Genomic DNA, 16,283 nt, shown 5'->3' with positions numbered 1-16,283 from the left:
AAAATTAAACAAATTATTTTATTTTGATTGTACTTTTTTAACTTTACATGCGAGTGCTTTTTTTTTATCACAGTGGTAATAAACTTTTGCACGTAATGAGTTGAGCTTCAGAGTGTGACCAACTGTTCAATAGCGATGAAAAGTGGAGACTTATCACTTCTGCAATGCTTTGTATGGCATGGCTCTACCCGTTAAGGCAAATGTTAAAGAAGGTGACCAATAGAAGTGTAAGGTGTCATGTGGAGTTTGGCTGCCATTATAACAGTAAAATAAACATCTGATACCAAGATGAACTCCCAGATATATCACGATCATCCATGCAAGAGATACATTTCTTGACTCTCGTTGATAAACAGACTCAGAATTCATTAACGTCTACTGTGCAGATGTACAACGTAAAAACAAATACATTTTCTTCATAAAGAATGGTCAAGGCAAACAACTGGCTCAGGTGATATCCCCTAGTACTGTAGACTATAATCTGATGTATAAAACTCCAATCAGATTTAATCAGGTGTGTTTGATCTAATTGCCATAAATTTGTAACCATAATACCATATCGATAATGCAAAACGCTTGACATCCACACCATAAATCACCTAATGTTGAAAGGGTCTGGATGAACTGTTGTAAGCACGTACATAAGACCATAACTTTATTAGATAATAAATAAGATGGTATGTTGCAATAAAAAACACAATAGAATAATTAAATAATAATGAAGCATGCAACACATCGTGCATATGCGTCTTTTGAAAATTATATAGTATAAATATTCTTCATTTTATTCTGTGGCGAGAATTCAATATTTTGTACGAAGAATACCAATTTAAATCAAAAAAAGGTGAAAAATTAAATAAATGAAAAGATTTTTCTTGGCAATCAAAAAAGACTGTTAGTGTTCCATAGAAATCTGTTTAGTGAGTATCACACTGGCCGCTTTATACTCAAGTATTCAAAATCAGTTTTGCAGTGATACCTTATAAATTTTTCTTTTTACACTTAACACTAGAAAGCAAAACCTGTAATAATGTTACTATACAGTACTTCATGGTCTTTGTTACATATTCAGTGTCCCAACCTTCATGCCAAATCCTAGCCCCTATTGTTTGTCACATTGAAAACAGTGGTTCAATGCTCCTCAAGTATCTGTAGTTTTCTTCTGAGAGAGTACTTAGGTTTTATTTTGAAAAAATTGTGGCTAAGCACTCTTAGAGTGCAGCTAAAGTTGCTGAAAAGCTCTCCAGTGACAGAACGAAGAGCATATCTGTTCCAACTGGGCGAGCCATGAAATTGTGTTCGTTTCCTTTTCTGGTTCTTCAGATAAATCTGGTACATTAAATTCCTGAAAAATGTGCTTTAAATAGCAGTGAACCAAATGTGCATTGTACATAAGTTGGTTTAGTCAAAATCTAGATGTCCCAAGGATGCAAAGCGCTAGATGTTTATCAGGCTATGTAATCAAACCAAGTTTCTGCCTTATACCATTGTACAGACGGTGTTGAGATTGGGATCGAATCGAACTGCCTTGCCTTCTGCTGATTTTGCACTTGTGTCATACATTGGATTTTCAAAAGCTGCTTGACCATTATTATTTTCATGTACAGAGCAGCCGGTGTACTGTGTCTTGGGAGCAGTCCTGAAGAAAAAGAAATAACAGCATTGAATCTAAGTTCTTGGCAAAATATCACGAGAATAGAATCAAACAGCACAAATAGAATATCAGTGAGATCCGATGTAGATTGGGAGACTGCATCACCTCCCCTACTGCCATGATGAGACCACACTCAGGTTGGAGGAGCAACACCTTATATTCTACCTGGGTAGCCTCCAACTTGATGGCATGAACATCAATTTCTTGAACTTCTGGTAACTGCACCCCCCCCCCCACCATTCTCATTCACATTTTCCTCTCTCGCATTTTCCTTACCTGCCCAACACCTCCCTCTGGTGCTCTTCCCCCTTCCCCTTCTTCCATGGTATTCTATCCTCTCCTCTCAGATTCCCTCTTGTCCAGTCCTTTATCTCTTTCACCTATCAACTTCCCAGCTCTTTACTTCAACACTCCTCTTTCCCATTTCACATCACCTACCATCTTGTACGTCTTCCTCCCCTCCCCTCACCTTCTTGATCTAACTTCTCTTTTTTTCCAGTCCTGATGAAATGTCTCAGCCCGGAACGTCGACTGTTTATTCTTTTCCATAGATGCTGCCTGGCCTGCAGAGTTCCTCCAGAATTTGTGTGTGTTACTTGGATTTCCAACATCTGCAGATTTCCTCATCTTAGCACAAATAGAAGTTTTGGCCATCATTCCTTAATCAGTTTCCTGAAATATCTACCATTTAATTCCGCTCTATTGTTGATGCTCAAGGTCGACAAAATTTAGTTTTTAAAAGAATATATCCAATTTCTTTTTCAAGTTTCTATTAAATCTTCATCTGGCACACTTTTTGGGAATTGATTCCAGTTCGTAACCATTCATTGCATAAAGTAATTTCTTATTTCCTTACTCTGATTTTAACCTTTTGTTACCAATCATAATATTGAAAGTGTTTCACAATTACTTTTTTGCAATATTTTTTGCAATGATCACTCAATGTAAAGCATAATTATAAATGAGCAGAGGAATTAATTTCCACATTGATTTTCTTGTTATTAGTTCTATAGGAATTAACACTTCTCTATATTCAATAAATATTATTTCCAAGGGATTGTCAGCTGTGTTTTTAAGAATCGTTTCTGAAATTTTGCTATATCTTTACCATGATCTAAGGGAACAACAACTGCTTATGACTTCAGTTGTAAATTATTATCAACAATAAATCTCATTTATCAAAATTACATAGTTCCTTTTTCTGGGGTGCAAGGCCAGTTCCACTGCATTAAGCTTTGGGTGTTCTCTTCAGTGGAATACTGGATTCTCTGGGCCTTTACACTAAATCTATGTGGGGTCTCCAGACTGTATATCAACCTTGAATAAATGCACGTTGAAGAAGTTCAAGCTTAAAATTGATTTTAATCATGACAAAATGTTGGATGAGACCTACCTTTGTTTATAAAGGTAAAACCCAAATCCTGCAAATATAAGAGCAAAAAAAGGCACAAGGATGGCGATGGCAACAGAGCTACTATTTGTACCATGTGGTTGATTGGGGAAATTCGAGCCTTGACTTGAGTTCAGACCTGTAGGCAAAGATATACATATCAGTCACAACAGAGCATCAGAGAAATTACGCAGTCAGAAATATTCATATTCTAACCTCCACATTCCTTCTCATTCCTGTGGGAAATTAGATTTTGGCTTCACTTATTCCCTGCCAAGTTGTACTCCTTCTCCTCCCTCCATCTTCTTACTTTGGCTTCTTCCCCTTCCTCTGCAGTCCTGATAAAGGGTCTCAGGTTAAAATGTGGTTGTTTATTCCTCTCTGTAGATGCTGACTGACCTGTTCAGTCCCTTCAGCATTTTGTGTGTGTTACTCTGGATTTCCAGCATTTGCAGAATCTCTTGTGTTTTATTAGGTCCAAGTTTTCTTAACTAGGTAAAATTTTCATTCCAGAAAATAAAAAAAAAAAGGTTTTAACAATGAACATCAGCTTTTATTGCTGGATTATCTTAATACCAATAATCAATCAGGAGTCATCTTTTCTTTAATCACTTTGATTGATGAGATAGTGTTCACTAATGTAGCTACTGTTTTTGATCTACACTTTTAGATTAGTTTCTTTTCATTTTGTAACATTTAAGATTATGTAGATTGCATGTATTATTGCAGAGATAATTGAAATGAATAATTTGTACTAAAGTAATTCTGCTGAGCTTTTTAAAATTACTATCACCATGGCTGAGTAATTTATTGAGTTTGCTCAAGGGTCAATGTAATTGTCAAAAGTAATAGTGTATTATCCTGTTTAAATGAACAGCAAGTCTTGCATTCAAACTTTTATCTTCATCAAATGATATTTTATGCCACTGGTTTAGATGAAAGCAGTTTTTTTACGGACATGACAAGCCTTTAACTTCAAATATCAATGTTTGCTAAATTACAATTTAAAAGAAAGTATAGTTTGCTCAAAATAACCCTATTTTAAGAAATTTTATGCCACAGTCTCCCTTAGTTCTTCAGCTTGTATCTTGTGCCAATTTTTTTTTTTTGGTCCTTAGAAATTAATGCTTTGTGACAGTTGGTAGAGATATGATGGCAAGTCATTGGGGATATTTACGGCAGAAGTTGATAGATTTTTGATTAGTCGGCGTGTGAAGAGAGACAGAGAGAAGGCTGGAGATTGGGGCTGAGAGGGAAAATGGATCAGTTATGATGAAACGACAAAGCACACTCATATCTTATGGTCTAAAATAATAATTTAGAATTATCATAGCTCACTAGTATATCATAATTTAGAATAAATCTATTTTGCAACTAGCAGAAATAAGTTAACAAAAACGTTTGCAAGTTATCATCATTTTAAAAGGTATGATGTTTTCCTTCTACATAAAAGATGTTTAAAACAACTCAAGATAGGAAACCAACTGAACTTGGACCATAAGACAGAGCAGAATTAGACTATTTGTCCCTTCAAGTAGGCCTCACCATTCCATCATGGGTGATTTATTATCCCTTTTACCTTCTCCCTGTAACCTTTAACACCCATACTAATCAAGAATCTATCAAACTCAACTTTAAAAATTCCCGATGACTTGGCCCGCACAGCTGTCTGTGGAAATGAGTTCCACAGATTCACCACTCTCTGGCTAAAGAAATTCCTCCTTATCTCTTATCTAAAGGGACATCCTTGTATTCTGAGGTGAGGCTGTGATCTCTCCCTTGTATTCTGAAGCTGAGACTTCTCGTCTTAGATTCCTCCACTACTGGAACCATCCTTTTCAAGTTCACTCTATCTAAGTTTTTCAGTATTCAATAGGTTTCAACGCTATCCCCTTCATTCTTCTAAACTCCTATGGGTACAGGCCCAAAGCCATTAAATCTCCTCATGCATACAACCTTTCATTGCCGGCATCAGCCTCTGCTGGATCCTCTATAATGCCAGCAGATCCTTTCTTTGATAAGGAATCCAAAGGTGCTCACAATACTTCAAAGGTGGTCTGACCAATGCCTTATAAAGCCCCAGCATTACATCCAGTAACTTCTGCAAATTACCCTGCAGAGAAGTGTTTCAATCAAGATAAATATGTGAAATCATATACCTTTGCAGGAGTGCCTGTTAATTCTCATATCAAAGGAAATTAAAGCCTCTCCACTCATTTTCTTTGTTGCAATGTATACTTAAATTTTCTACCTTTTAAGACCACTAGGTCAACTGCCTGCAGATATCCTCAGGCCAATTATAAGGTAACTCCTCAGGGTGTGGGTAGTTTTCAGTTTGCCGCAGGCAAGTTTTGCTTTGAGCACTCTGCAAACTTTGCTCAGTAGATCCAGCTACAGTACATCGAAACTCAGTGCCAACTTTCTTCTGTTCTTATGCTTTTAATCATTGGCAACAATGTTTGAGCTGCGACAAAGCCTTCAAAGGGTCCAGTGCTTTGATGAGTTCACTTGAGGTGGTATTGTTATGCTGTGCGTGGCATGAAGAATTGGAAGATGTGATTATCAGATGAGTGCAGCATTAGACCCTTGCTTGATTCTGATGACTTAGAACTGAAGTTGGTAACAACTTGACTGTACTACCCTCACACTTTGAGAGTAATGACTGACTGCGAACTTTTGCAAACTCAGTCGGGAAAAAATAGATGAAACAAGATCGCAATTTATTGTCTAAATGCTGATAGTGTTATTGATGTTTGTTTATTATTGTCACATGGAAATTGTGGTACATGGTGGTACCAATGACATAGAAGAGAGATATAGGAAATTAGGTAGAAAGCTGAAATAGGAAATAGAAAGAATAGGATAACTTGGCAAATAAATGGATGGATGAAGAATTGGTGCAGGGGACAGGGATTCAGATTTCTGGATCATTGAAATCTCTTCTGGGGAAGGTATGAAGTGTACAAAAAGGAGGGATTACACTTGAACCCAAGGGGGCTCAATATCCTTCTGGGGTGGCTTGGTAGAGCTATTAGGGAGGGTTTGAACTCATTTGGCAAGGGGATGGATAGGGCTGAAAATGGGGCAGTTGGTATACAAATAGATGCAGTGTGTATTGAGGCTGTGAAGAAGGACAAGCAGATGATAGGGCAACACTGCGGTCAGTGGGATGAGTTGAAGAGTAACAGGGAGCCAAAATCAAAAAGGGTGATGAATACAGGACTGAAGGTGTTATATTTGAATGCATGCAGATAATGGAATAAGGATTTTGTAAACAACAGGAATTCTGCAGATGCTGGAAATTCAAGCAACACACATCAAAGTTGCTGGTGAACGCAGCAGGCCAGGCAGCATCTCTAGGAAGAGGTACAGTCGACGTTTCGGGCTGAGACCCTTAGTCAGGACTAACTGAAGGACTAGCTCTTCCTAGAGATGCTGCCTGGCCTGCTGCGTTCACCAGCAACTTTGATGTGTGTTGCAAGGATTTTGTATGTAGTTAGAGGTTGGCAGGTATGATGTAGGTATCTGCGAGCAGTGACTAAAAGAAGATCATAGTTGGGAGCTTAACATCCAAGGATATACATTGTATCAAAAGGACAGACGGGTTGGCAGAGGGGGTGGGGTGGCGCAATTGGTTAAAAAAAATGAAATCAAATCCTTAGAAGGGGTTGACGTAGGACTGGATGATGTAGAATTCTTGTGGGTAGAGTTAAGAAACTGCAAGGGTAAAAAGACCCTGATGGGGTTATAAACAACCAGGACATGAGCTACAAATCATAACAGGAGATTAAAAAAAGCATGTAAAATGGGCAATGTTGTAATAAACATGACAGATTACAGTATACAGCCAGATTGAGAAAATCAGGTTGGTGTTGGTTCACAAGAGAAGGAACTTGTAGAATTCCTAGAAGATGTTTTTTAGAGCAGCTTGTGATTGACCCCACTAGGGGAATGGCAGATCTGAACTGGGTGTTATGTAATGACCCAGGCTCGATTGGGAAGCTTAAGGTAAATGAACCCTTAGGAGGCGGTGATCATAATAAGATAGAATTCAACCGGTAGTTTGTGAAGGAGAAGCTAAAGTTAGATGGATCAGTACTACAATGGAGTAAAGGCAGTTACAGAGGTATGAGAGGGGAGCTGTCCAAAAGTGATTGCAAGGGGACACTAGCAGGTATGACTGCAGAACAGCAACAGCTGCTGCTTTTGAGGGAAATTGGGAGGCACAGGAAAGATATATCCCAAAGAGGAAGAAGTATTCTAAAGGGAGAATGAGGCAATTGTGGCTGACAAAGAAAGTCAAAGACATCATAAAAACAAAACAGAGAGTATGTAATGGAGCAAACATTAGTGGGAAGTTAGAGGATTGGGAAGCTTTTAAAAACTAACTGAAGGCAAATAAAAATCCCATAAAGAGAGAAAAGATAAAACATGAAAGAAGTTAGCCAATAATATAGAATAGGATAAAGAAGTTTTATCTGTTATATAAGGAGTCAAAGAAAGGCAGAAGTGGATATTGTACCGCAGGAAAGTTACGCTGGAGTGGTAGCAATGGGGGACAAGGAAATGGTAGACAAACTTAAAAAGTATTTTGTATCTGTCTTCACTGTAAAAGACGGTAGCAGGATGCCAAAAATGTCAGAGTGTCAAGAGACAGAAGTTGAGTGTCATTGCTATTAGTAATGAGAAGATGCTTGGGAACCTGAAAATTCTGAAGATAGATAAGTCACCCAGACCAGATGGACTATACCCCAGAGTTCAGAAAGAAGTAGTTGAAGAAACTGTGGAGGCAATAATAATGATCTGTCAAGAGTCACTAGATTCTGGAATTGTTCCTGAGGACTATAAAATTGCAAATGTCACTCCACTCTTCAAGAAGGAGTAAGGCAGAAGGAAAGAAATTCTAGGGCAGTTAGCCTGATTTCAGTGGTTGGAAACATGTTGGAGTCTATTAAGGGTGAGGTTTCAGGATACTTGGAGAAACACTATAAAATAAGCCACACATGAAGTTGCTTAACTAAATAAGAGCCTATGCTATTATGGGAAAAAATGGACAGAAGATTGGCTGACTGGCAGGAAGCAAACAGAAGGAGCAAAGTAGACATATTCTGGTTGGCTGCCTATGACTACTGGTGTGCCTCATGAGTTGGAGTTGGGACAGCTTCCTTCACATTGCATGTCAGTGATTTGGATGAACACATTGATGGCTTTGTGGCTAAGTTTGAGGGCAATATGAAATAAGTGGAAGGGCAGTTGATGCTGAGGAAGCAGGGTGCCTGCAGAAAGACTTTGACAGATTGGGGGAATGGGCAAAGAAGTGGCAGATGGAGCATAATGTTCATGCGCTTTGGCAGAAGAATGAAGGCAAGGGTTATTTTCTAAATGGGGAGAAAATTCAAAAATCAGAGGCATAATTTTCAGGTTGAGTCAGTGGTAAAGAAGGCAAAGGCAATGTTGGCACTCATTTCAAGAGGACTAGAACACTAAAACAAGGATGTAATGCTGAGGCTTTATTAGGCGTTGGTTAACCGGACTTGGAATATTGTGAGCAGTTTTGGGTCTCTTATCTAAGAAGGAATGTGCTGGCATTGGAAAGGGTCCAGAGAAGTTTCATGAAAATGAGCCGAGGAATGCATGGGTTAATATATGAGGAGTTTTGGATGGCTCTAGGCCTGTACACACTGGAGCTTAGAGAAATGAGGGGGGAAACCTATTGAATACTGAAAGCCCTGGATACAGTGGATGTGGAGAGGATGTTTCCTACAGTGGGGGAGTCCAGGAACAGAGGGCACAGCCTCAAAATTGAGGGATGTCCATTTAGAACAGAGATGAGGAAACATCTCTGTACAACTCTTTGCCACTGACGGCTATGCAGGCCAATTCATTGGGTATACTTAAGGCGGAGGCTGATAGTTTCTTGACAAATCAGGGCACCAAATATTACAGGGAGATGGCAAGAGAATAGGGTCGGGAGGGATAATATATCAGCAATGATAGTATGATGGAGCAGACTAGAAGGCCATATGGACTAATTCTGCTCCTGGATCTTATAGTCAAATGTACCAAAATACACTGAAAAAGCTTGTCTTGCGTACTGTTAGTATTGATCAATTCGTCACACAATGCATTCAAGTAGAACAACGTAAGACAATAGCAAATAAATATTGTGTAATATCATTTCCAGTACACAAGTGTAGAGCAGAATGAAATAGTTGTTACTCCAGATCCAATGCAACATATAAAATACCCACCAGGATAAAGAATACAATAATAAAAAGAGAATACAATAAATATAAATGCATTAGATAACTTATATACATAGATTGGTTATCTGTACGGGTGTGTCTGTACATAAGAAAAAGATAAAGTAGTGGTGGAGGAGTGGGATAATGGGTGGAGGTGTAGATCAGCTTTGCTGCTCGGGGAAAGTAAATGTTTTCGAGTCTGGTGGCCCTGGCGTGAATGCTGTGTAGCCTTCTCCCTAATGGGAGTGGGAGCTATGAACACCTGATAAGGTGCAGGGCAAGTAAACGATAAAGTGCAAGATGATAGCAAGGTAGATTTTTTAAATTCTATGATAATAAAACAAACTGCAGGAAACATCATCTGGTCTGGTTGAGATCAGTTAATTGACCACTTTAGTTGAAGGGAAGTGAAGTCAAGTTTATAGTAATTTAACTATATACAAGTATATAAAATATATAAACAAATAATGTATTAAAAATGAGTCAGGCTGTAAAGCACAGTAATAGGCATAAAACACATCACACAATAACTTATGAAGGTAAGGATAAAATCTACAGGTGAATCTTGTATAAATAACAAACTAAAGTGCATAAATTAAATACTGTAAGGTATAGAACAGATTAACCAATGACACTTCAAAAGCAATGTGGCTGGGAGTTCAGAAGCCTAACAGCCTGTGGGAAGAAACTGTTTCCCATCCTGACCGTTCTTGTCATTCTGCACTGGAGACTCCTGCCTGATGGTAGAAAGTCAAAGAAGATGCTGGATGGATGGGTGGGATCCTTGATAATACTGAGGGCCCCGTGTAATACGGTCTGGTGCTCGGCTGCTCCCATACCAGATGGAGATGCAGCTTGTCAGGACTCTCTCAAAGTGAAACTGCAGTTGTGCCATTTTACATGAAGCTAATGTTCTACACCTATTGACTAGCATGCTTTGAAGGAGTGAGGAAATGAGGGAAAAACGTAAACCATTCAGAAGATGGCTTACGTTTATTTTGTATAAACATGTATTTTATATTTTAATATTTTTATATACAGATCTGTGCAAAAGTCTTAGGTATATGTATATATATATATATATATGTGTGTGTGTGTGTGTGTATGTATGCATGTATGTATAGCTAGCATGCCTAAGACTTGTGCACAGTATTGTAGTAATTTTATGTATTGCAAAATTCTGCTGCTGCAGAAAAACATATTTCCTGACATATGTGAATGATGCTTTATGTGATTCTGAAATGAGTCTCTACTGTGGACTGAGAGTGGGAGATAAAAATTTCTTAAAATTCTTAAAGATTTTACTTTATGATGTGAAAACTGTCCCAGTAATTTTTTTCACTCTTCCGCTGCTACAGATTTGACTTAACTTCTGGCCAGAGATGTGGATAAGTGGTACAATCAGCTGTATGTCTGAATCTAATGGATTATACCTCATCATCTGAGATTTGAATGTAAGAGATATGCGTGGAAACTGGATTGATTTCACCCTTTCTGGTGTTTTTATGTCTTGCAAGGACACAAACAAATACCAGCCCCCCAAAAAATGGGAGACTGGTTAAAAATCAAGGAATGTAACTTCTGAAAATTTTCTACGGAAGGAATTCATCTTTAACGACACACTTTCCTGACAGAAACTAACACAGAAATAGAGGAACAAATCATAGACACATGAGATTCTGCAGATCCTGGAAATGCTGAACAACACACACAAAATGCTGGAGGATCTCAGCAGGGCTGGCAGCATCTCTGAAAGAAAATGAACAATCGACGTTTCGAATTAAGACACTTCATTAGAACACTGAAACATCAACTGCTCATTTCCCTCCATAGATGTTGCCTGATCTCCTGATTTCCTGCTGAAGACTCAGTGTTTCAAGAACAGCTTCTTCCCCACTGCAACATACACAGGTCAGACACATCAATGGAAGGGAATAAACAGTCAGGACCTTTGAGACAAGTCCTTTCATGAGGACTGGAAAGGAAGGGAGCAGAAGCCAGAATAAGATGATGGGGAGGGGAGGGGGAGGAGTATAAACTGGAGGGTGGTAGGTGAAACGAGGCAAGGGGAAAGATGGAAGGATGGGGGAGGGGGGTGAAGTAACTAGCTAGAAGGAGATAGATGGAAGAGGTGAAAGGCTGAGGGAAGAAGAAATTCATAGGAGAGAGTAGAGGACCAAAGGAGAAGGGAAAAGTGGAGGACAACCAGAGGGAAGTGATAGACAGGTGATGAGGAACAAAGAGGTGAGATGTGACCCAAAATGAGGAATGGAAAAAGAGAAAGAGAGAGGGCAGAGGATTTCTGTTAATTCTTCCCCCCTCCCTCCTCTCTTTTTTCATTCCTCATTCTGGTTACCCTCTCACCCTCACTGTTCTTACATATCCATCACTTCCCTCTGGTTCCCCTCCTCCTTCTCTTTCTTCCACGGTCTACAAATCTCTGCCATCAGCCTGCTTCTTCAAGAGCCCTTCAGCTCTTCCACTTACTCTGCTGCCAGCCTCCTACTCCATCCCACTCCCCCAGCCACCTTCCCCCTCACTTAGTTCCACTTCCCCCTTCCCTACCCTCTTATTCTGGCTTCTGCCCGCTTCCTCTCAAGTCCTGATGAAGAGTCTCCTTCTGAAACATCAACTGTTTATTCCTCTTCACAGATACTGCCTGACCTACCAAGTTAACATAGAAACATAGAAAATAGGTGCAGGACTAGGCCATTCGGTCCTTCGAGCCTGCACTGCCATTTATTATGATCATGGCTGTTCATCCAACTCAGAACCCTGCACCAGCCTTCCCTTCATACCCCCTGATCCCCGTAGCCACAAGGGCCATATCTAACTCCCTCTTAAATATAGCCAATGAACTGGCCTCAACTGTTTCCTGTGGCGGACAATTCCACAGATTCACCACTCTCTGTGTGAAGAAGTTTTTCCTAATCTCAGTCCTAAAAGGCTTCCCCTTTATCCTCAAACTGTGACCCCTCGTTCTGGACTTCCCCAACAACGGGAACAATCTTCCTGCATCTAGCCTGTCCAATCCCTTTAGGATTTTATACGTTTCAATCAGATCCCCCCTCAATCTTCTAAATTCCAACGAGTACAAGCCTAGTTCATCCAGTCTTTCTTCATATGAAAGTCCTGCCATCCCAAGAATCAATCTGGTGAACCTTCTTTGTACTCCCTCTATGGCAAGGATGTCTTTCCTCAGATTAGGGGACCAAAACTGCACACAATACTCCAGGTGTGGTCTCACCAAGGCCTTGTACAACTGTAGTAGTACCTCCCTGCTCCTGTACTCGAATCCTCTCGCTATAAATGCCAGCATACCATTCGCTTTTTTCACCACCTGCTGTACCTGCATGCCCACTTTCAATGACTGGTGTATAATGACACCCAGGTCTAGTTGCACCTCCCCTTTTCCTAATCGGCCACCATTCAGATAATAATCTGTTTTCCTATTTTTGCCACCAAAGTGGATAACTTCACATTTATCCACATTAAGTTGCATCTGCCATGAATTTGCCCACTCACCCAACCTATCCAAGTCACCCTGCATCCTCTTAGCATCCTCCTCACAGCTAACACTGCCGCCCAGCTTTGTGTCATCCGCAAACTTGGAGATGCTGCATTTAATTCCCTCATCCAAGTCATTAATATATATTGTAAACAACTGGGGTCCCAGCACTGAGCCTTGCGGTACCCCACTAGTCACTGCCTGCCATTCTGAAAAGGTCCCGTTTATTCCCACTCTTTTCTTCCTGTCTGCTAACCAATTCTCTATCCACATCAATACCTTACCCCCAATACCGTGTGCTTTAAGTTTGCACACTAATCTCCTGTGTGGGACCTTGTCAAAAGCCTTTTGAAAATCCAAATATACCACATCCACTGGTTCTCCCCTATCCACTCTACTAGTTACACCCTCAAAAAATTCTATGAGATTCGTCAGACATGATTTTCCTTTCACAAATCCATGCTGACTTTGTCCGATGATTTCACCGCTTTCCAAATGTGCTGTTATCACATCTTTGATAACTGACTCTAGCAGTTTCCCCACCACCGACGTTCGGCTAACTGGTCTATAATTCCCCGGTTTCTCTCTCCCTCCTTTTTTAAAAAGTGGGGTTACATTAGCCACCCTCCAATCCTCAGGAACTAGTCCAGAATCTCACGAGTTTTGAAAAATTATCACTAATGCATCCACTATTTCTTGGGCTACTTCCTTAAGCACTCTGGGATGCAGACCATCTGGCCCTGGGGATTTATCTGCCTTTAATCCCTTCAATTTACCTAACACCACTTCCCTACTAACATGTATTTCGCTCAGTTTCTCCTTCTCACTGGACCCTCTGTCCCCTACTATTTCTGGAAGATTATTTATGTCCTCCTTAGTGAAGACAGAACCAAAGTAATTATTCAATTGGTCTGCCATGTCCTTGCTCCCCATAATCAATTCACCTGTTTCTGTCTGTAGGGGACCTACATTTGTCTTTACCAGTCTTTTCCTTTTTACATATCTATAAAAGCTTTTACAGTCAGTTTTTATGTTCCCTGCCAGTTTTCTCTCATAATCTTTTTTTCCCCTTCCTAATTAAGCCCTTTGTCCTCCTCTGCTGAACTCTGAATTTCTCCCAGTCCTCAGGTGAGCCACTTTTTTTGGCTAATTTGTATGCTTCTTCTTTGGAATTGATACTATCCCTAATTTCTCTTGTTAGCCACGGGTGCACTACCTTCCTTGATTTATTCTTTTGCCAAACTGGGATGAACAATTGTTGTAGTTCATCCATGCAATCCTTAAATGCTTGCCATTGCATATCCACCGTCAATCCTTTAAGTGTCATTTGCCAGTCTATCTTAGCTAATTCACGTCTCATACCTTCAAAGTTACCCCTCTTTAAATTCAGAACGTTTGTTTCTGAATTAACTATGTCACTCTCCCTCTTAATGAAGGATTCCACCATATTATGGTCACTCTTACCCAAGGGGCCTCTCACGACAAGATTGCTAATTAATCCTTCCTCATTGCTCAAAACCCAGTCCAGAATAGCCTGTTCTCTAGTTGGTTCCTCGACATGTTGGTTCAAAAAACCATCCCGCATACATTCCAAGAAATCCTCTTCCTCAGCACCTTTACCAATTTGGTTCACCCAATCTGCATGTAGATTGAAGTCATCCATTATAACTGCTGTTCCTTTATTGCACACATTTCTAATTTCCTGTTTAATACCATCTCCGACCTCACTAATACTGTTAGGTGGCCTGTACACAACTCCCACCAGCGTTTTCTGCCCCTTAGTGTTATGCAGCTCTACCCATATTGATTCCACATCTTCCCGGCTTATGTCCTTCCTTTTTATTGCGTTAATCTCATCTTTAACCAGCAACGCCACCCCACCTCCTTTTCTTTCATGTCTATCCCTCCTGAATATTGAATATCCCTGAACGTTGAGCTCCCATCCTTGGTCACCCTGGAGCCATGTCTCTGTGATCCCGACTATATCATAATCATTAATAACAATCTGCACTTTCAATTCATCCACCTTGTTACGAATGCTCCTTGCATTGACACACAAAGCCTTCAGGCGCTCTTTTACAACTCTCTTAGCTCTTATACAATTATGTTGAAAAGTGGCCCTTTTAGATGCTTGCCCTGGATTTGTCGGCCTGCCACTTTTACTTTTCTCCTTACTACTTTTTGCTTCTACCCTCACTTTACACCCCTCTGTCTCTCTGCACTGGTTCCCATCCCCCTGTTGTGAATTAACCTCCTCTCGCCTAGCCTCTTTAATTTGATTCCCACCCCCCAACCATTCTATTTTAAAGTCACCTCAGTAGCCCTCGCTAATCTCCCTGCCAGGATATTGGTCCCCCTAGGATTCAAGTGTAACCCGTCCTTTTTGTACAGGCCACGCCTGCGCCAAAAGAGGTCCCAATGATCCAAAAACTTGAATCCCTGCCTCCTGCTCATATCCCTCAGCCACGCATTTATCCTCCACCTCATCACATTCCTACTCTCACTGTCGCATGGCACAGGCAGTAATCCCGAGATTACTACCTTTGCAGTCCTTTTTCTCAACTCCCTTCCTAGATCCCTATATTCTCCTTTCAGGACCTCTTCCCTTTTCCTACCTGTGTCATTGGTACCTATATGTACCACGACCTCTGGCTCCTCACCCTCCCATTTCAGGATATCTTGAACACGATCAGAAATATCCCGGACCCTGGCACCAGGGAGGCAAACTACCATCCGGGTCTCTGGACTGCGTCCACAGAATCGCCTATCTGACCCCCTTGCTATCGAGTCCCCTATCATAACTGCCCTCCTCTTCCTTTCCCTACCCTTCTGAGCTACAGGGCCGGACTCTGTGCCGGAGGCACGGCCACTGTCACTTCCCCCGGGTAAGCTGTCCCCCCCAACAGTACTCAAACAGGAGTACCTATTGTTAAGGGGCACAGCCACCGGGGTACTCTCTATTACCTGAATCTTCCCCTTCCCCCTCCTAACTGTGACCAACTCGTCTGCCTCCGTTGGCCCCAGTGTGACCACCTGCCTGTAACTGCTCTCTATCAACTCCTCACTCTCCCTGACCAGACGAAGGTCATCGAGCTGCAGCTCCAGTTCCGTAACGCGGTCCCTTAGGAGCTGCATCTCGATGCACTTGGCGCAGATGTAGTTCTTCCTGAATTTTGAGTGTGTTGTGAAGAAGTGGAGGGTTTCCTAGCGAAGTTTGAGTATATTACTCCCTTCAGCCCTTTGGCACTTGGGGTCATAACCTCTAGGCCTGGAGAGCAAAGTGTGCATTTTGTAGTTAGCAAAATATTGCATCTACGACGAGATAATATATTCTCCCGTTATAGATGCAGCATGAAAATAATTGTTTGTTGAATGTTTGTTTAACTGGATCCCAATAACAGGAAAGGGGGTTCTCATCAATTCAGAGGGACGGTAGAACGTTGAAATCCTCGCCAGTAACACATACACAGCAGAATTTATTCAGTA

At 40.7% G+C, this 16,283-nt stretch overlaps 1 protein-coding gene across 1 annotated transcript in view; it reads right to left on the bottom strand.

The window, feature by feature from the left end:
- Window positions 1-942: 942 nt before the first annotated feature.
- csmd3b (CUB and Sushi multiple domains 3b) overlaps window positions 943-16,283 on the bottom strand; it is a 2,134,893-nt gene continuing 2,119,552 nt past the window's right edge. Inside the window, exons 69-70 of the mRNA XM_072277417.1 lie at window positions 3,048-3,183; window positions 943-1,639 (exon numbers count right to left, since the gene is read on the bottom strand). Of these exons, the coding sequence (XP_072133518.1) occupies window positions 1,480-1,639; window positions 3,048-3,183 (296 nt within the window). The 3' untranslated portion in view covers window positions 943-1,479. The remainder of the gene's footprint in view (window positions 1,640-3,047; window positions 3,184-16,283) is intronic.

This window comes from Mobula birostris, chromosome 1, assembly GCF_030028105.1.
Source record: "Mobula birostris isolate sMobBir1 chromosome 1, sMobBir1.hap1, whole genome shotgun sequence".
Lineage (NCBI taxonomy): Eukaryota > Metazoa > Chordata > Chondrichthyes > Myliobatiformes > Myliobatidae > Mobula > Mobula birostris.
The sequence above is the reverse complement of the archived record's forward strand: the minus strand, read 5'-3'. Positions and strand labels throughout refer to the sequence as shown.